This window comes from Porites lutea, chromosome 6 (assembly GCF_958299795.1).
Source record: "Porites lutea chromosome 6, jaPorLute2.1, whole genome shotgun sequence".
NCBI lineage: Eukaryota > Metazoa > Cnidaria > Anthozoa > Scleractinia > Poritidae > Porites > Porites lutea.
The window spans coordinates 23,181,949-23,203,142 of NC_133206.1; the positions used below are offsets into that span (position 1 = coordinate 23,181,949).

General features: G+C 38.3%; 3 protein-coding genes across 4 annotated transcripts in view; 2 read left to right on the forward strand and 1 right to left on the reverse strand.

Annotated features, from left to right (window-relative positions):
• LOC140940293 (potassium voltage-gated channel protein Shal-like) overlaps window positions 1-21,194 on the forward strand; it is a 399,369-nt gene that overhangs the window by 184,358 nt on the left and 193,817 nt on the right. The gene's annotated exons all lie outside the window — the stretch shown is intronic.
• The window catches only part of LOC140940297 (apoptosis regulator BAX-like), a 276,596-nt gene that overhangs the window by 139,270 nt on the left and 116,132 nt on the right, over window positions 1-21,194 (reverse strand). The gene's annotated exons all lie outside the window — the stretch shown is intronic.
• LOC140940969 (uncharacterized) lies at window positions 5,774-8,935 on the forward strand. Its single transcript, XM_073389928.1, has one exon. It carries the CDS (start codon window positions 5,881-5,883, stop codon window positions 7,846-7,848), a length of 1,968 nt encoding a protein of 655 aa, XP_073246029.1. The 5' UTR covers window positions 5,774-5,880; the 3' UTR covers window positions 7,849-8,935.

The following is a 21,194-nucleotide window of genomic DNA, read 5'->3' on the forward strand; positions in this document are numbered from 1 at the left end:
GCAGCCAGAGCAGCGCTGTCTTTTTCAGCTACTTGCGTGCAATCAAATGCAGGGTTAATCTACTGAGTTCTTTTTTATTACCATCAAATTGAAAAGTGTTTTTCAAAAGATTTTAAGAGCTTCCCGTTATGTGCCCCTTGTAAAAGAAGTTAAGTTTGCAAAAACGTTTGTGTGCTTACACTTGCGGCTAGTTTGTTGCAGCGTTCCAACGTGCGAAACTACCCTGCACGTTTCGGTGTCTCAGCGACGCACTTTTGTAATGCCGCCAAAAAATTTTTAACACAAGAAACGGCAAAGAATGTACTTTAAAATAGTTTTGTTTCATGTTGAAATTCTATGTACCAATTGGGTTTTTTCGATGGTGAAGTTAGGTCAAATTTGCCATTTTTGTAAAGAGCCGAAATCGTGTTTCTTCTTGCGGCCGACACAGTCACATTTAAACAGCTTATCTGAAGATAATTGCTGAATTATAAAGTACAAGTCTGTGTTTGCTTTGTGACTTGATTTCATTGAGAGATATCATCCCGTTTTTATATACGAGCGCCAAGAAAATGCTTAATTTTCGCTAATCTCATACTCGAAAGAGCGCCGATTTAGCGTTTCTCAAACTTTGCCCGATTCAGCAAAAAATAAAAAGCCGTTACAAGTTTTAATGTGATTTTTGAAATAAGTGTACTATAGAGATTATTTGGGCAAAATATGAAGAAATTCAAAAATTCACGACTGTCAACCGATTCTTAAAAATTACAGACATTGGCTCTTAATAGTTAAAACTATTTAAAAGATATTCAAAATTGCCTCTTTCTCTGTACCTGTTTCTCTCTCTCTCCGTGTGTCATGCACAAAGACTTCCGTAATGCTTAGCAAAGCGTTTTTTCTCTTCGATAAAAAAAGTGTTAGTAAATTCCCTTGCACGTTTGTGAAAGATCATAATTTGGTTTCCTTATAAAGAACTTTCGTCTGAACAAACAAACATTACAAGCAGTTAAAGCAGAAATAGATTTCAAAATCAAAAAGAACCAGTTACTAGATGTAGCTACAGTACCGCAAATGATCCTCAACCACAAATGATCCCGAGACCGCAAATGATCCCCAAAATGGGCCGCAAATGATCCTCGACCGCAAGTGATTTCTAAAGTCGACCGCAAATGATCCCGTGAAAACTTGAGGAATGGAATGGATTTTATGGGACTGATTACAAAAAAGGACTGATTATAAAAAAGAAACCTTTTCTCTCACCTTTTAAAGAAAAAGGGAAGGAGGACGCTACATCTCACGTCAATTTATACAAGGCGAAAAAAAAAATGGAATAAATCTGAAAAGGTATGGTATTAACCGTATACTTCTTCCTTTGTCGATTGCTTCAATTTTCTTTCAAGAATGTTTCGTCTTTTGAAAAATTTAAGACAGGCAGGACGTTACGCAGAAAAATTGTTTTAACGCCTAGAAGCTCAACCTTTCTATTGAGGAATACAAAGCCGGGCACCCCGGCTCTACCTAACAAGAGCTTTATTGACTTTACTGATCTTTTTGTAAGCGTGAAATTAATCAGCCAGAATATTTCATTTTGATTTTTCTCTGAAGTGTTAATTTTTCGTGATAAACAGCAAGACATTTGTTCGTAACTTAGGTGCCCGTTACGAAACAAGACACGATTTAACATAAACACAAGTCAAAATGCCCCCGAACTTATCAATGTCCACAGGTTTCGGTTTATTTCGAAATAGCAACTTTCTTACATCTCATGAACGTGTTGTGAATAGTTATATTAGCGTTTTTATGTATATTCATTTGTTGTGCTTTTCTGAAGACAGTTAAAGCGGTAGTTATCGCGGGACAAAACATCGTAAGAAACCGTCACATTCACGGACTAAGAGAAAATCGCTTATGATTATTCGGATCCAGGAGGCACTTAGGAGAAAATTAAACAACCTAAAACCCTTATTTAGCGGCAATGAAGAGCACTGCATTTCAAAAGAGGTAAAAGGAAATGCTCTTGCATCAAAGGGCAAATCATGCCGACCACAAAACAACAATAACCGCAGAAAATGCGTGTCATGACCTCTCACTATGAAATAAGCAGCAAAAATCACATTTGCTCAGTCAAAACGTTTTCCTCAGAGGTATAATCTACCCGCCAGAGCCGGAAAAAAAGTCATTGGAACAAGCAGCATTTTATACTTCGTTTTTACTCTTGAATGATTTTTTTCATTTAGTTTTTATTCATATATTTATTTGAGAAGTAAAATTTAGCTTTTAACCTGACTTATTGTAATAATAATACAATCGACACGATGATCCTCTAACTTGAGTCCAAGTCATTCCTATTTTTCTTTCGGGATCATTTGCGGTCGACTTTGGGGATCACTTGCGGTCGAGGATCATTTGCGGTCCATTTTGGGGATCATTTGCGGTCTCGGGATCATTTGCGGTTGGGGATCATTTGCGGTACTGTACAGCTGTAGCTGACACCTTCTACAGATTGAGCTCTGCTTTAATGACTTTTAATCTACAACCGCTGCAACTGGCAAACAATTAAGTCTTAGTCTTTCACAAGTTAGATGCTGACACAAGGCAAGGTTTTGTGGAATTCTGAAATTTTAATAACGAAAAACAATTTGTAATAAACTCTAGATCTACACACTACTGCTTTGAGTTTTTATGTCTTAATTTTTAACAGTTGTCATTCATATGTTGCGTATTATTGAATATTAGATGGGAAAAACCGAGTTGTACACTAATCATAGGCTGACCTGCGTAAACTGCATGAAATGGGAAGTGAGGTCAAATCAACAATCGCTTTATTAGATAATAACTTAAAAAGATGGCAGAAATCTCATTGTAGATGCCACGTCGTCTCACTTAACACGTTTATTGTAAAATGGTTACTATGAAAGTAATGGGTGGTTATAGGTGGTTCTCCTCAAACTTTACAATTCAAAAGAAAAGTTACTGACTTAGAGTAAACATTTTTCGCTCCGAAATATTAATTCATCGTCATCTCAACGTCTTCGTCAGTCGTTTGATGTTCAGGGTACCGCAGCCACATGCTTATCAAGAACAACACTCCCGTTCCTATTAAATATTGGGTTTAGTCAGGCTCAGTAGAGTTTTGTTTGAATGAAACCGCCGATATGTTAGGTACACAACAAAGTAAACTTCGCTTTTAATTCAATTGCATGCTCAGCTGTTGAAATATTTAGTTAAATATATAGTTTTTGTTTGAAATAATTGCCGTTGAGATTAGGTTATCAAAAGCCCTTTTCATTCACTGCCACTGTTACTTGGCTTATAAAACTCCTCTGTACATATTCCGCGATTCTGATCTCAGGCAGCGCGCAATTAAAGCCGACCGGCGCAAGCGAAAGATACCGTCCGTGTCTTTTAAGAGCATGCTCCCTGGGAGGGGGGGGGGGGGGGGTGGGGTACTGCCATATATGGGCTATATAGGTATGTGCCGCTGTGAAGGGTATGGTTTTTAAGCAGTTTACTCTAGGATAGGGTATATAAATCAGAACATTTGGGTCTAGAATAGGGTATCATTTTTCAGGAAACTGATCATGCTCAGTTGGTTGAAGATTTTATCTAGACTAGGGATTGTGGTATAAGGTTTTGTTTTGGCTAGACTGTGCTAGTGACCTCAGTAGTTTCTGGAAAACAGCTACTCTAGGATAGGGGGGATTTGGGAAGTTTACTCTAGTATTAGCCTGCGTGCAGACGATAACTAAACTCTGATTAGTACCGTCTGCGAAGCAGCGCAGAGATCCTTGTTCTGAACTCCCAACGGACTCAACGAATTACTGGAAGTGCGTTTCGAATTTCCGTTCAACCTGATTGGCGATCACGACAAACAAAACAAAGGCCTTTTTTAACTGGCCAATCGTGGCGCGTACTCAAATCTGGGTACACAGCTGGAAGTCCAGAACATGGATTTCGGCGCTGTTTCGCAGACGGAGTTAACCAGAGTTTAATTTCGTCTGCGCGCAGGCTACTCTAGTATAGGGTAGCAAAATTCAGCTGGACTAGCTCTGGTATAGATTAAGGCTTCCTTCAAAATTAATTATGGGTTAATGCAGTGTACTCTCAACTATAAAATTGGTAAAAAGCTCCAAAGCATTGTAGAAGCGAGTTAACCAGTAAAATAAGGTACGGTAACTAAAAGAGCTTGATTTTCAATATTTATTTTTCAGGCTTAATCAAACTTGATTCAAAAAATACTTTCCTATTTCCTTGTAACTATAATTTATAATATTAAGAGAGAGGATATACTGCTAGAAATATTATACAGTAGTACAATCAAAAGATAAGGTACCTCCAGGAAATCGAGTTGGTCCCTACTATTCTTCGGTCATTTTCTTTTACTCTCCATAAGAGTTACACCTGTCCATTAATACAGAGATTTTGTGCCAGTCCCAATAGTTTCCATCTGAGAGCTGACTGTAGTTTGTGCAACACCACACTTAAACCTCTGACGACAAAAATACAATGCTACACAGTCTTAATTTATTCTACTTACAATCAAATTAAGACCTCTTTATGTTCTTCTTCATATTCACGGTATTATGAACTCGTTTATCTTTCAGTGTGTGTTTTAGAAGTCTTTTCAGGCCGGGCACTCACTGTTGTCCCGCAAAAAATTATAATAACAACACATTCTATGATTTAATTTTACAGTGGAATCTTTGTGGGGATTTGAAAGCAAATTTCTCCATAGGCTTCATTCTGTTTCTGTGCAATACAACCTTTGAGATTTATACCGCAGTAAAGCAGAATTTGTTGTTGTTTATGTAAAGACTGTCGATACGTCACACGAGGTCATTCGAAAGCAATTTTCTAGGAGAACTTTCAAAATAGTCAGAACCTTCTTGGATCGCGGTTCTGTAACTTAAAAAAAATTATTTACCATCTTAGTGTATATTTAAAAAAGAAAAATCGCTAAATTGGGCAACTGAAATCTTTTATTTTACAAACAAGCTAAACGCCAACGTACAAAACAAAAACCTTGCTATCGCCATTGTGAAGTCGTCACTTCAGAAATAAAAAAACCTTTTAAGGTTCATAAAAGTTCACTCTAAAAATTTGCATGCATAAACAAAATTTACAAAACAATTACATATTTTTTTTGTAGCTGTTTATTATCATTTGGTTTTGACTGGCAAGATAAAACGCGACCTTCAACCTGTAACATTCGATGGGCCATTTTGACACTACATAAACATAAAAGGCAAAAAAACACCTTAACTTATAAGACTAACTATAAAATATCACCTAAATATTTTCTGTATATCGCACAGAAATAGGCCAAATATCAAATCTAAAGCAATAAATCCGAACCTACCTCCAGCTAGACGGCGCCATTTTTCTTGCCATGACAGCGGATCGAGAGCGGAAAGGCGAACTAGTTCGAGTCCTACTCCACATCACAGCTGACCCAGAGAGCGTGAATGAGCGTTTCAACGCCCTAGCTTTTTACGCCCTGGCTTTTAGCCACTGGTACTTCGATACTGGACAAGCCCAGGACTGTCTGTTTTAAAGTATCGACATACTGAAGAACATGAGGCGTGTAAAAATGAATGTCAGAAAAAAAATTTATTATGGAATCCATCTTTGACACAGTTACTTAAATTTAGCCACTTGATCTTCATGAAGTAGGGAAATTTCCCGGAAATAATTCGGGTTAAACCACAATTGAACTGCTAGCATCAAGAGTGAGCACGTAGTGGTCTCAAATTCCCCGAAATTTAATAATGCATTAGAGGAGGTTTTGTTTTCGTTATTCGTATTGCTCTGTGCAATGAACTAAGACAGAAGTTGGCGTCGCATTGTCAGCAAACATTTGTGCATTCATTAACTGCTAACACACGCATATATTGAACAGGTATGAAAGGGAAACAACGATCATTGCTAGTCGTTAACGAGTCAAGCGAGGCTTATCTCAAACTCAAGCTCTATTTCCGTGGAGATCTTGTGTGTTACATGCCACACACATCAAGGGTATTCAAGCCAAATGAGAAGTTCTTTTATACCACCGAATGGCAGCACAAGCTCGAATTAGTTGCGCTGTTCCAAGGAAGAAAGAAACCGAAAAAAGTTCTTTTAAAACCACAGCAGTGGGTTGGGAAAAGATATGTAAAGATCACGGAATCTCTAGACGTAATCGAGGATGACCTTTCTTTTTATCCAGAAGAAGAGAAAGAGGGCCTCCGAAAATGGAACAGAGATAAAGAGCTAGAATTTACTGACGGGCAACGCAATCTTTACGGCATTTTGAGGCTTGACGAGGATGAAGTTCGAGCGATGTCTAAAGACGAACAGGATAAAGAAATTGAAAGGGCGTTCCTTAGAGAGCTACAAATATGGCACCCCGATCATAATGAAGATGGCGATGATGAAGTTGTCCGTGAGTTGATCTGGGCATACGGCACTTTAAAAGATCGAGAAAAACGTGCGCGGTACAACAACTTGGCGGACTACGACAAAGGGTGGCTGTCAGGGAAACGATTCAAAGCTGTGTTTTGGCCTGAGTGCGAGACTATGGCTCAAAGTCTGGCGTGGAAGAAGAGAATGGGCCTGCTTGCTTTATCGGCTGGTCTTACAATTGGGGGTATCGTGGGAGTTGTTCTCACTGCTGGTTTCTCATGTCCTTTGTTATTGAGCGTTATCAGTGGTGGGATAAATTCTTTAAGTGAGACCATTAGCAAGGAGGCCGTTTTAGATGGGTGTAATGTTAAACAGTGGCTATTGTCAACAGGTATTGGATGTCTTCTTGCCTCTCTTCCGGGTGGAGCGGCCATAGGAACATCCCTTATTTTGAAGTCTGCAGCCCTCTCAGTTAGTGAGTTCACTGGAATTAGAATCGCCATTGCTGCTGGATGTGCTACTGCTTCATCCCTTGGCACGGATGCGAAAAAATATTTCATCGATGGCCGTCAGATCACCATTAAGCAGGCTCTCCTTCACGCAACTTGTCAATGTGCCGCAGCCGTTGCTGCAACTCTTGTGGGGGCTGGTGTTGCCAAGGCTATGCACCTCAGTTCTCAAACTACAGCAGCAGCATCCGACCTTGAGGGAGCAGTGGGGGACATGAGCGAACGGGCTTCAACAATACTAGAAAATGTTGAGGGAGTAGCCGAAGAAATTAGCGAACAGAGTCCATCAATGTTTGATCAAGCAAAGTGCTTGTTGGAGCAACTTCCAGTTCCGTCAACCTCAAAACTAACGAGAGTTTTGATTGAAAAAGGTGGCGAATTGGCAGAAAAGCTCTCAGGCGATGTTGAAGAGCTTCCAGACGAAATTTTGTCCCTACAGCCCGACGATGTTGTTATTGAGAAAGCGTTTGAGCTTGTAAAAAAGTTCACACAACAAAATGTTGATCTGCAAAATCTGACCTATAAAGAGGGCAACGGGGATGACTCTGACTCAGAATGTACCCAAGAAGCAGTTGGTGCGCAAATGACTGAAAATCATGAATCATTCAATCAGAGAGGTGGACGTATCATGTACATATCTAATGGTTGGTGGTTGCCTGCATTATCCCAAATGATTGTAAGCTACATACAAGACGACAAAGAGGTTACAAAGAAAGTCAGAGGGAATAGAAAGCAAATTAAACTTACTGAAAATGCGAAGGAAATAAAAGTCCGTTTCAAAATTTGGCGACCCACCTCTGGCTGGGGTCATGTTAATAAGTATAATCGTTTCGCAAGATGGTGGTGTCAGCCATACGAGCCACATGTATTTCACTACCCAACACCAGTGACTCGCACGTTTACCATCGAAGGTACTCTGTGGTGGGAAGCAGTGATGAAAGTAACAGACGAACATCACAACGAAAAAGAGGACATATAAAACACTGACTTTACCTATCGAAAGCATCATCCTTTGTTTGGTGGCTAAAAGCATGACAATTTACAAGATGTACAACGGATTTTGTTAGCAAGGACCTTGTCAAGGAGTTATGTTATCATGTATCATGCTCAAGATTTCCGTAATGCTTAGCAAAGCGTTTTTCTCTTTGGTGAAAAAAACATGCTTTTAAGTTTCCTAATTGCACTTTTGTGAAAGATTACAATTTGGTTTCCTTTTTTCGTCAAAACAAACAAACAATCAAAAGCCAAAAATATTGAGATTTCAAAATCAGGAAGAATCAGTTACATACTAGACGTAGCGGACGTCTTCTACAGATTGAGCTCTGTCAGTTTTAATGACTTTTAAACCGATGCATCTGGCAATGAAAAGTCTCAGGCCCACTTTTTTAAACGGAGTTTAGCCAGTGTTTCACAAAACCGCGTTCTAAGCCATTTTCAGTTTGCCAACGATTTTATGTAAACACCATTTATCGTGAACAGTTTCATGAATGCATTTAGCGTAGACGCCCGAGAAAAGCATTTCTCTTTTTAAATGACTCACTGATGAAGAGATATGAAGGTCTAAAGATTCATTAAACCGCGATTTAAATTAGAGTTCGTTTAAATAACCAACCTAAATAGTCTGTCACAAGTTATATTAGATGCTGAAACAAGGCGAGATTTTGTGGAATTCTGAAAATTAACGAAGAACAATTTTATAATAAGCTCTACACACTACTACTTTCAGTTTTTATGTCTTTAATTTTTAACAGTTAAATTGTCATTCATATTGAATATTAGAAGGGAAAAAACCGAGGTGTACACTTTGTATTCATTTTTCATAATCATAGGCTGACCTGCGTAAACTGCATGAAATGGGAAGTGAGGTCAAATCAACAATCGCTTTATTAGATAATAACAAAAAAGGATGACAGAAATCCCATTGTAGATGACACTTCGTCTCACCTAACACGTTTATCGTAAAATGTCACTGGAGTAGCACAGACCATGATCGAGTTTTCAATATGTAAAAAATCCTAAACAATCGGGGGATTTCACTGATTCCTAACCATCCGTCATTTTGTCAGGTAAATCCCAAGTTCTGTCCCAGGCGTCCGTTTGAGTTGCAAGGCACTGGGTTTGAAGTCAACACTCTAAATCAGAAAGATCTGTTTTAGCCCTTTCGGTGAGTAAAATACAGTCCTATTTTGTCTGATTTGGCTCTCTTAAATCAGGGCCAATACAGTCCAATTAGCTAGGGCTGATTTGGTCCCAGGGCTGAAATGAGCCCTACCGTGGACTGAAATATCCTTTTGATTGAGCTTTTTTGGCCTAAATTGTGCTCAAATGGCTCCAGGAAGGGCTTAATTGACACTTGACACACACTGGGGCTGAAACAGATCTTTTTTATTTTCAGTGAACCAAAGGATTGCTCTGAGTTACCGAGCTGTAAAATTAGGGCATGCGCACCCATCCATTTGTGTCATGTTTGTTTTCGCATCCCTACTCATTTGGTTCCTTTACCAGTAGTATTTCGTTTTTGAGGAAACATGATATGCACCCCTCTAACAAACTTCCTGTCAAGCATCATCAGTTAGATTTATGGAGTGATGGCCATTCTCTGTTTTGAATGGATGACTACTGTCATCAAATATAAATTAATAACAAGAAATCGATTGTGGAACACAGGGGCTGTTACTCAAGAGTCGTTTCAAAATAGTACCTTAGTATTTCTTAGAGTTAAAGAAAAATAAAAGTATTTTTCGTTTTTTTCGGGGTGGACTTGTTTTGTCTGCAAGTGAGCTTATGAAATGCGATTATGAAGTACCAAGAGCCATAATGGGACCATTATGGCTCTTGAAAGTACACAATCACTTTGCATTAATGCTGTCTCAGACTCAATCCATTCTTCATTTCTTGTAGAATATTTTTTTATATGTTTTTCCGCGAAAACTTTCGAAAAACTATTTAAAAAAATACTCATGGATTTCATGTTTTTCTGGCATACATAAACGCGTGTCTCCGTGATCAGTTTAACATGAGACACAGCGCTAATAAATAAACCTTGCGCTGTAAAAATTTTTTCGCTTTTCTTAAAGCAGCTGAACATGGCTACGATGCGTTTCTTCTTTGATAAGTAAAAACATGAGTTTGGAAATCAAACCATAGAAATGCATTGCTTTGCCAGTGAAAATCAGACTTGTACAGGAACAGTGATTTTTGGCGTTGAGTCTTTAAAGTCTATAAAAGTTCAACAAAACCTACTGGTTTAAAGTCTACAACTGAAAACCCGCGTAGAAAACGTCCGATTTTTGTCATGGAGAACATTTTTTGTGGGAAAGTAAGGTATTCAAAACAACAACTTTGAAAAGGACTGTAACTTTATGCGAGTTTTCGATTTCCCGCCATCAGATTTGAAACGCCCACGTTATTGTCGTTCAGCGGACGCACGCATGCGCAAGCAAAATGCCCTCCTTCTGAGCTATTAATAATTCTCCCGACCAATCGCTGACGGCAACTCCGACAGTTAAGTTCAGCTTTCACCGGCGAAAAATGTCTACGCATGCTCTGCAAAAAATGACAATTGATCTATTTCGGGCAAGTGAGTCTCATTGGCTCCAAGGCAAAAATACCCGCGAAAAGTTGTTGAGATGAAAGAAGCGATGGCAGCTTTTTTTGGCAGTGACAGCGTTGCAATTTCTTGCCACTGTGAGAGATCAAAAATTATTTTGGTCGAAGTTTTGACGGAAGTGTGTTCTCTAGAGAATATAGCGTCCTGAGACTGGCGAAAAATCTCTGTGGCATGGTCTGATTCAGTGTTATTGACGTTGAGATCGCTGGTTTGCATGTGGAAGACATGCCGAAAAGGTGGGTAATTTTTACTCTTTTTGTTTGCTGCATGTTCCGTGCAACTCGGTACAAAAAGAAATTATAAAGTAGTGGAAGAAAAATTATTGGGCTTTGTTTTGGTATATAAATTAGCTTGTACCGAGTTGCACGGAAGCGACAGTTTTGTTAAATGTGTATCCCGTTTTTGTGTCAAAATTCGACTTTGACTGTGAATCTAACATTCGATAACATTCGACTGTTGATCGAAGAGCGTATTACGGTGGCATCCAAAATGTTTTTGTTCTTTTAATAGTTCAAGTTTCTTATTACGGATACAACAAAAAGAAGTAGAGGGACAGACATTTTTGGGCTTTGTTTTGTTAATATGACTTAGCGTGGAAAAACTATATTTAGATGCTTAATCTCTTCATGTTTATACACTGTTTCTGGCAGAAAAATAAGCTTACGCTTGGTTCAACTTAATCTCGTGTCACTCGGTAGAAAGGGAAATTATAAAGAAGGTAAAGAATTATTCTTAGCCATTGTCTTGCAGTGTAAATTGTCTTGTGGCTAAGTGGATCGAAAGCGGCCGGGTTGCGGCAGTTTTCTAAAGTGCGTAGTTCGAAACGTGATGTTTTCGATGGATGTACATTTCATTGTTGTTGCACATTGTTACAGCTTTGTATGTTACAGAAATTTGAGTTGTATCCGAACTGTCGAATGAGAAAATGTGAGAGTGTTTTCATTAAAACGCTTAGACCGTTTTGGAGCTACAGTTCGATAGGTCCAGCAACATTTTGATTTGAAAAAAAAATTATGTTTACAATGTGCACAGCTGCTGTACATTTAGGCTTGCAATTTTATAATTGAAGGATCGGAGTTGAGATTATTTTGCTCATAAATTCGGCTTGGGATTATCCACACAACTAGTTACTTGTTACTTTCCTCGTTAAGAACCGCACTTACGAACATTTTTTCCCCCGTGTACAAGTTTGTATTACTAAATTTTTTTGCACACAAGGCTTTCTGTTGGGTGGGTGCTTCTTTGCTTCAAAAATGGATCGTGGAAGGGGGTGAACAGGGCAATTTTCCTGTGAATGCTTTTGTTTTTCTGTCCATCGTTTTTGGCTTAATTTTTTCTGGAGCAAAGTTATAAGTGAATCATAGAGTTAACATGCTATTAACCCTTTAAGTGCCAATAGTGACCAAAAACAATTTTCTCCTAATAATATCCATACATTGTCAAGAGATAAAGTTATGAGAATTAATAAAATGATCAACAAAGGGAAAATGCCATGATCTTTTATTAAATTCTCTCAAGTAATTCTTAAGAAAATTTATGGAGAACAGTTTGGAGAGTTTGTATGTGGATATTGGGGCTTAATTAAAGGGTTAAAGAAAAAAAATAATCATCACGAATTAAACTTACAGGAGTTTGGAGTAAACTTTGAGTCTTCATGAAATTTTAGTTGGATCATGTTGATGAATGCAGTTGTTTAGGATATGCAGTTTCCAATTTTGATCTTCTGTCAGAATTATGAGAGAACAGTCAAATGCAGACCTCATTCAAACTTTAGTGTTTCATTGTAATTATCGTTTGTTTCTATTCCTATAAACTTATCATCACGTCTACATTTTGCATGAATTTAATGTGATAATATATATTTGAAGGGGTTGTTGTTTCACAGTGAAGTAGTTTTTACTTTGTTTTTTTGATATGAAATTCAGTTTCTTCTTAGTTGTTGGCTAAGGCAGTGTTGAAGTATCTGACATGTTAACATACTTTATTGTTTATTTCTCTTCAGAAAAGATTGACTGATCCTGAATCAAACAAAGTGCAGCCTCACAAACAAGATTTTTGACGAACAAATGTGTACTCTAGGAAAGCATTTAATGTCCCTGACAGTGTCAATAAAATTTATTAATGGAAAGATCTGGGTTTTTACTCCTTTGTAGCACTTTTGACTACGTATCACTTTTCTAACCTATAAACTAAAAAGATATAATCAGTATTTTTTCGAACTAACATATTTGCAATCAAAGTTCTCTTCTTTTATGTATAGTATTCCTCTAATTTTAAAAAATTCATTATCTTGTTCAGATCAAGCACAGTAACCATTAAAAGGAAAAAAGAAAAAACAACCTGCTCGGTCGTAGACGGCTTTAAAGTGTTGATATTAAAATTGCACCCGTACACAATAAAAAGAACATGAATGCAGACACTAAAGTTCATTTAGCTCATATTCAAGCTAAAAAAGTCTCGCTGGAGAAAACATAGTTTTGCTTTATCTTTTCGGTAAAAAAATAAAATAAAATAACTTCCAGGTGTCTGAGCAATTTCAAAGGAACCATAGTGTGTTATTTCTCTGCTGCACTGAGCTGTGAACAAAGGCCGTTCTTTCTGGTGACCCGGTTTTTTCAGAAATATTGTTGTCCTTCGTGATCATGAAGAGTGATCGCTTAAACAAGTCCAAAGTTGAATCTGGTAAAACGGCCAAAACGCGAGCATCGCAGGGAACGAATCCCATAGGAATAGGTGCAAAAGGATAATAAAAAGTCTAGGCTATATCTAAAAAAATCCGTTTTTGCATTTGCAACTCATGTCAAGCCGCAAATAATCTTCTTTCCACTGGAATAAACAAGCGATGGAGGTATTGCCGCCATTTTGAATTTGGCAATGTCAGGTGGTCGCGCGTCGACCAATCAGACATTTTTCGCCGGTGAAAAGTTCAGCTCGGCACATGTTACTGAGCATGCGCATTGACAACTGCAGTACTGCCACCTGTGCCAATTAAGAAGTCACAAATAAACTACTTTGTATGTATTAGAGAGAGTAGTTTCGCACTTGCAAAGTTTTGACTCAGTAAAATATACCGAAAAAAATTAACAATTCATGGGCGATGAAGTTTGACTTAGTGTACTCAGGATGAAATTTCGCAAACCAACTATTTTAAAAAGCAATATTTTCACTAATAAATGCTTCCCTTGAGACAAAGTGTACACTTTATATTTTTGTGAAACGATGAATATTGTGAATGTCATTATACTGATATTATCGCTTCATCTTCATCTCTCCCTGGTATATTACGAACCAATTTACTGACCAGCTGCCAGCAGTTGGCTTGCTAACTCGATTGGTTAGAGCACTACACGGGTATTGCAGAGGTCAGGGTTCGAATCCCGGCAAAGCCTGAATTCTGCTGGCTTTCTTTCCTCACCTGCATAATTTGTGTCTTAACTGCGGTGATCTCCTTGCATTTATTCATATTTTTTATGTCACAAATCATCAGTATCATAAGTGTGCAGTAAATTAGCATTTATAATTTGCGTGGTGTCAAGACTTACTTTGTCGAAGAAGCATCAAAAAGAGATGAATAGAGCACAAAAAAATGAGAAATATGTATATTAGTAAGATAAACCTGAAAATCGTTATTAAGATAATGAAAAACGTTTGAGCACTTTAATTTCTGCAATTATCCGGCCGACTTATCGTAGAAGGGGAAAGATCTATATTATAGTACATTCTCTTATGGTTCTCGAAAAGAAGCTGCATAACGATACTGTAAAAAATAGTGTGTACTACACATATTGTATTGCCTAATTAAATATCAGCGGCAAAACTCTGAGGTATTAAAGATTGATATTTTAAACGAAAAACAAAAATGGTTCGATTATGACTGTCTAGTACCTTTCAATAGCTGTAACGATCTTATTAATCTGATATTCAAGATCTTACCGGAAAGATTTGGAAAATTCCAGATCTTGCCGGCAAGATTTGGAAAGTTCAAATTCTTGCCGGCAAGATTTGGAAAATTCAAGATCTTGCAACTCACACGAGTTAACTCACCACCCTTAACTCACCACTACTGACTTACCACCTTGTTCGACTCGATTATAACAAGTATTGGCATGAAATTCTTTGACACCAATGGACAGCTCGAAAAATACCAAACCCACCGGCAAGTCTGGCAATGTTTTCTGCTGATGTCTTTAACGGTTTGCCTTACTTCTCTGATCTTCGAACAGTAAAGCAATGGGTTTAATGTTGACTTAACGAAAACTAGGGTAGCCGTAAATTGCCTGGCAAGGTAAATCATTGGTTAATCGATGAAGGTAACTCTCCTACCGTTCTTCTATAGGACAAATAACAAACACCTACACCCACATTTGCAGTGGACACTGCATTTCTGTATCCGATATGTTCAGTGGGATTTCTTGGCTTATGTTTCCCAAGTCCCTTGCTTGGTTTTGTTGGTTAAGATGTAATGTGCAGAAAATTTTCGTGTAAGACAAAATTGAGGTGACTAGAGACAGAGATATACCCGTGTGGATAAACAAAGGCACCACGACTGGATTCAAAAAGTAGCTCGATGTTGCGGCGATACAGAAAACCCAAGCAACGATGGTAGTTAAATATGTTCTTCGCAAAGTTACGACTTGCCTGTATTTTAACATCAGCAAAAGCGCGAGAAGTCTGTCCACGCTTGTTGCCGTCGATGTCAACAGGGACACAGAGCACAAAATATGAGATGTAATGAAAGCTGTTAATTCTGTATAATAACAGATAGTCACAGACATCCAATTGGCAACACCTACAGGCTGCGCAAATAACAAACACAGAGATCAGCTATCGCCAGGTTACGATACAGGAGTTTGGATGGAGGATGAAGCGAAGATTCCTTGTGAAGAGCGACTAGGATAAGCGCGTTTCCCAAAAATGTGGTAATAGACAAAAAACTGGTTATTAAGTATTATTTGAATAATTAAATCCACTTCCTGTAAGACAGAAAAAAAAGTCAGGTTCAATGTTGATTCACTGGAGCATTGTGAGAGGCTGTTTAGTAGCTGGCTAGTTAATTTTTAGTGCCAATTTATCCCACCTAATTTGCTTAGGAACATAAGAAATTACTTATAAATGATTCCCTGGGGTACTCCCAATTATGGGTTATACAAAGAGGCTCAACTCAAAAGTGATACCTTTTTCTAGCTCAGGTACATCGAGGGAATGGAAGTCACGAGTTGAAGTATATGAAAGGGAAGGGAAATCTATCATTTCACTGGGCCTTTATTGATTAAATTAAAAAGTTTGGGAAAGACACACCTTATCCCTTTTCAATGGAAGGTATACAAATGGGATAACTTTTCTGTCTTCTTCCTCCCCCACCCCCAAGGGGAATGCCAAAACCACAGCTTCGTGTCAAACAAATATGATCCGAAGCATAAAATCAAACGTCATGAACTTTGAAATACTGTTAAACTACCAAGTTTTAAAGTCTTGAAGAGTACTTTTTTTTTCAACTTGGTGTCTGTTCACATTGTTATCATGACCACCCTTATCAATCAATAACAGTGTTCGTTCTCATTGGTTACTTCGAGGTCACATGACATCTTACAATGAAACTGTTTCCCGCCAAAATCTCTGAACAGGCAACATTGCAAAAATCTATGACGTCAGAGGATAACAGTGCACTGTTGCCCACGAATATTGACCGACGACCTTCGTTATAACGTTTGTAAATGAAATTCCAGGTTCAAAATTACCCAGTTATATAATAAATCTCGACTTCGCCCCGGGAAACCAGGCGGTGTGCGTCACGAGATTCGACCAATCAGAATGCCTGTCGGGAAACAAAATGAACTGTAACCCTCAGGACCAGTCATTAAGTGTTTATATTGTTCATTTTTCTTAGGCACAGGCAAAAAAAACAGGCACTGTTTTCAAAATAATATAAACTTGTCGATGAAAATAAAATTGTTATGAGAGACGATTTCTCACCTTGCTGTTTGCACGCGCTCCCCCGCTAGCAGGGCCGGCCCTGCTTAATGCCGGTAACAAAGTCCATCAAATATATATAAAATGGACGAATTTTTTTTTAGTTAAGCAAATCCAGGTATGAACTACAGATCTCTTTCACTATAAGATAAAACATACATATAAACCAAACGGTACATAAAATCTTACGAGAAGCAGGAAATTAGTCGCCGCTCAAAGTCGGCTAGATCGCACGATCGTCTCCGAATCGCGATAAACTCCTTGAAATTGCCTTATGAAGCCAATAGCAAGCATCCAAGGCCATTATGAGATCTTGAAAATTCTCGAAATCGCTCTCTTCAGTAATATTTTTGCAGTGTTTTGATCCCTGGGTTTGATTTATTTCTCTTACGAGATGCGAACTCGACCGTGTCACGATTGAAATGAGGCACAGTAACAGTTTTACCTATGAACCTTTGTGGCCCGTGACGCACACCGCCTGTCGGGAAACAAAATGAACTGTAACCCTCAGGACCAGTCATTAAGTGTTTATATTGTTCATTTTTCTTAGCGTTGCAATGTTGTAGCTCTTATTTGCTTACTTATTAAAACTAATGAATCTCCTTTTCTTGAGAGATGTATATTTCAGTTGCCCTTTCTTCGGAAGCAAAGCGTTTGCTGGTCCAAGTCTCAACCAAAACTAAGGTAATAAAACGTCGCCAGTTAGCCTCCCTAACTTGAATTATCCACTGGAATTCTATCCAACGTTCGAACAACTGGGGCCAGGTCCCAAATTAAACCTTGATGATAATACCGTAGGTTTCATCAACGAGAAATTTTGATAAGACGACAACGATTTTCCACAAAAATTTTTAATTACACAAAATGCAAATTGTTAACCACCTGTCGCCGCAACAAGCTGTTGCAACTTGTTGCCCGGCGTGTTCCGACCTTTAGACTTTGTCACAATGAAAAGAACTATTATTATTATTGTTGCTTTTGTCGTTGATAGAGTTGCAATATATTTTCGTCATACTTTTTATCTGTCATTAGAATTCGTTCAAGTTCAACTTGGTGCCAATGAAAGTTTAAAGTGGGCGCACGTTGGTTGTGTCGATCCTCAAGGAAATTTAATTTCTTGTAAAGTCAAAGAAAGGTTTGGACAGTTGTCATGCAGGCTGTTAATTGGTTGGGTTATAGTAGGCAAGCAAATAAAATATTGATTCCCTGAGTGGATGCTGAAGTCGTAAATCTGAAAACAAGGAAAAACCACTCAAATTTGCCCAGCTGTTGGCAGGGTATTTTGTCATAGGTCCCTTGTGCCCAATGCTCCGCCAAAGAATAAGAAAAAATTACAAAGGCCAACGATTTAAGGTTACCTTTTTTAATACAATTAAAAATAACAATGTTCATATTGAAGACCATATCTTCCAGACCATGTTAAAAATATCTCTCTTTTGAAATTTTCAAATAAAGTTACCTATTAAACAAATTTTTTACGTCCCTTTCCATCTGGCCAACATTATGATAATTTTCATTTATGCTACTTCAACTGCGCCGAATTTCCATCAAACTGTTACAGATTCCTCAATTTTGAGTCCGACAATTTTTACTATATTGTTTTTGGTCACGGTAATTCTGGAATGACGTTACTCTGTTCATTCGAACGAATCCTGACAAGAAAACTATTATAATAGTCTAAAAAAAAAGGTTGTCTTGATATCATGGCAGTTGTCAGGCTCATCTGCCGACTCAGGCGGGTGGCATGAAGAACAACGCTTATCATATTTCTTTTATATTTTAATGACAACCAGATTGGCCCAGCGCGAAGCTTATTCAAGAAATCATCAACGGCAGTATTTATACCTTGTTGCAAAAGCAGTCAGCGGTTACGAAACAGCAAACGGGTCTTCTGGTGTTTATCTTTCACGGAAGCTGAAAGGAAGATCTTTAAGTGGCTTGCGAATGTATCTTCGTGCCGCAATGAGCTAGGTTTTGCAAAGTTTGAAGGATATAGTAAAAGCTAAAAACTTGCATCATTCCACTGATTTAAGTCTTATCACATGAAAACAATTTTGTTCTATGAGTGTGAGGCCAAGCCACATCCAATCTTATTGGGCTTTTAGCAGTGGAGTATTACATATTGTTTGACTTTTTGTCGAGGTTAGAGGACAGCTTAATAGGTATAAATTTATTTGAGTCTTTTTCACCGCAAGAAATATCCTGGTTAGCTGCAAAAGTACAGCAGTTAAAGAATAGTCTTATTTAGTATATACTAAAACAGTGGATAGTGTTTTTCGCGCGCTCTGATTGGCTACTCACTCAGTGAATATCCTGCACTATTCACTGATTCACCTCCAGTTCCTCCGAGCGAGCAACGCCAAACTCGCGTAAGTTGCGAGCAAAATGCCTTCCCGGTTTGCTGCCGTAAACAAACAAAGAAATTTCACAACTAATCAAGCAAGCTGTTTCCGAAATACACGAAGAAGGTGATGAAGTTCGGATTGGAAGTTTTAACAGGTAAAGCTTTGTCTTTTTGACACGAATTTATCGATAAAACCGGTGAAAAAGTTTTTGTTTACAAATGCAAATTAAGTTTAAGTCTTGCTTACTTTATTTAGTTGAGTTGTTCATAAATAAGCTTAAAACTAAATTTAATAATCTATTTTTATAGAATGATTTTAAATACAAAAAGAATTCACAACTCCTTTTGAAGAAATTTCCCCGCAAGAGCTAAACAAATGCCTTCAAAAGTTTTAATTGTCGGCAAGAAAAAGCGACGGCCGCAGCCGCCCGGTCATTACGCGCCAATTGTAATCGTTGGCAACAGTATTTGAGTTAAAAATCGTCATTTTTGTGCTCAATTATCTCACTGTTTTAGTATATACTAAAACAATTATTCACCTCAGTGTCGGTGGCTAGTCTTGGATATTTACCTCACTGCTTCGCAGTTCGGTAAATATTCACGACTAGCCACCTCCACTTCGGTGAATAATTGTTATATATCAACACATATCATGGATTTGCTTGGATCCTGGTTTAAGCTGCAGAACCTTCTTATCCCAAACAATCACTTGTTCGGGGCGGCATTTATCGATCTCGTAAGGCCTCCTTCCATGGAAATGATAATGTAAAATAGATGATCTTGAATATGATGGTTTAAGCAGCAGATACATCTTTGATGGAAACCTAACCATGCATTAATATATATGCTTTTAAGTTTTAGAGCATTTCTAGTTCAAACTACCAGTTGTTGTTGTTGTTGTTGCTTTTTTTTGCATTTATAGTGAAGGAGGTTGCATCTCCGGGTTGGAGAGTTAATAGAGCACGACGGCTTTCGGTTCATTCCACGTTTTCCCCCGAAACATTAAACGGAACATCTGAAAAGGTAGTCCAGGAACGCTTACCATTTGAATAGAAAAGCCTGGAATTTTAGGAAGAATTCAAATAGGGGAACGGTTCATCCCGGTGGAATATTCACCCTCCGTAGTATTGACCATTAACTTACCATTAATTTGTCCACAACTACAAGTGCCAGGCTATTTTCGAGTAAAGCAGCATGCAAAGCCCAAGATGGCTGTTTGAAATGATGAATCTTAACAGTTCCAAACCGTTTATTCCTGTGATAGCTGTTTTTTTCTGGTCGCCACTGTTAATTACACTTTTTTCAACACAACTGTAGCATTCCAGGCAAGAAAGTTTGAGGTTTTGCGCCGGTATTATCTTTTTATTTTTTCTTTCCCGATTCGTGCATTTGAGGCCATTAGCGCGAGGAAAACTCTTGCATCCGATAGGTCAAATGATACGTCTGAGTCCTTCTGGCTTTTCTTGGTGAGATAATGTGTAGTTTCATTTGACCTTGAAAAGTCAACCGAAAATTCCATTCAAATAGTAAATGTTCCTGTTTTTCCTGCGGGTCTGGAATCAGTTCTAAAAGGAACAACTGACGTGTTCCATCTATTCAAACCCAATTATATAGGCATTCGCAGCAGTTTTTTTGAAATGGGATTGATTTGGACATAAAATAAACCCGATTACCAAACAAAATTTACTCATGTCCATGGTTTTATTTAAGGAAAACGAAATCACTGTACTTCCTTTTGAGTTGTCTGCTCTAGTATGATCTTCTTTGGGGATCAAAGATAGCCTGAGCGATCCCTCCATTGGTCTCTTTTCGGGTTTTATATAATCTTTATATCTTCCGGATACCCGTCCTGATTACTGACGTCACATGTTACTCCCAGACAAATTCCAATCTACTCAACTGATGATAGCATTCTTGTGAGAGACTGATGGAAAGGATGATTAAAAAGTGGAAAAATGCACCAAGATTTGGACTTCAGGTTCTCCTCGTCAGTCCAATCACCTTCCTTCCTTTTTTTCCCCTTCCCTATTCTACCTTCACTTTGATCTATCATCCTCCCACTCGGCCTAGGACCAGATGTTGATCACGGCCGTAGTTTGGCAAATTTGTGGAAATGCAAAACTTAAAGAAATGTGCAGGGAACTGTTGACACAGAAATAGAATGAAAACTCTGTTAAGCGGACCTCCAATCAAGCGGACACCCTCTATTAAGCGGACACTAAGCTGGGTGCAGAAATTTAAGGAACAGTATCCCGTTACTGCCCATGCACCAAACTTTGATGTTTGGACAGGTTGTCGCGAAATCAAAAGATGCGAGGAGAGTAAGAGAACCTTGAAACATCCGTTTGCATCGCGCTTGGCCAAGTTCAATACTACACTAAAACTTCTCAGGATCACAGAT

What these genes read in the sequence shown, in the direction of transcription:
- LOC140940969 (XM_073389928.1), top strand. Translation starts at nt 5,881, where the DNA reads ATGAAAGGGAAACAACGATCATTGCTAGTCGTTAACGAGTCAAGCGAG.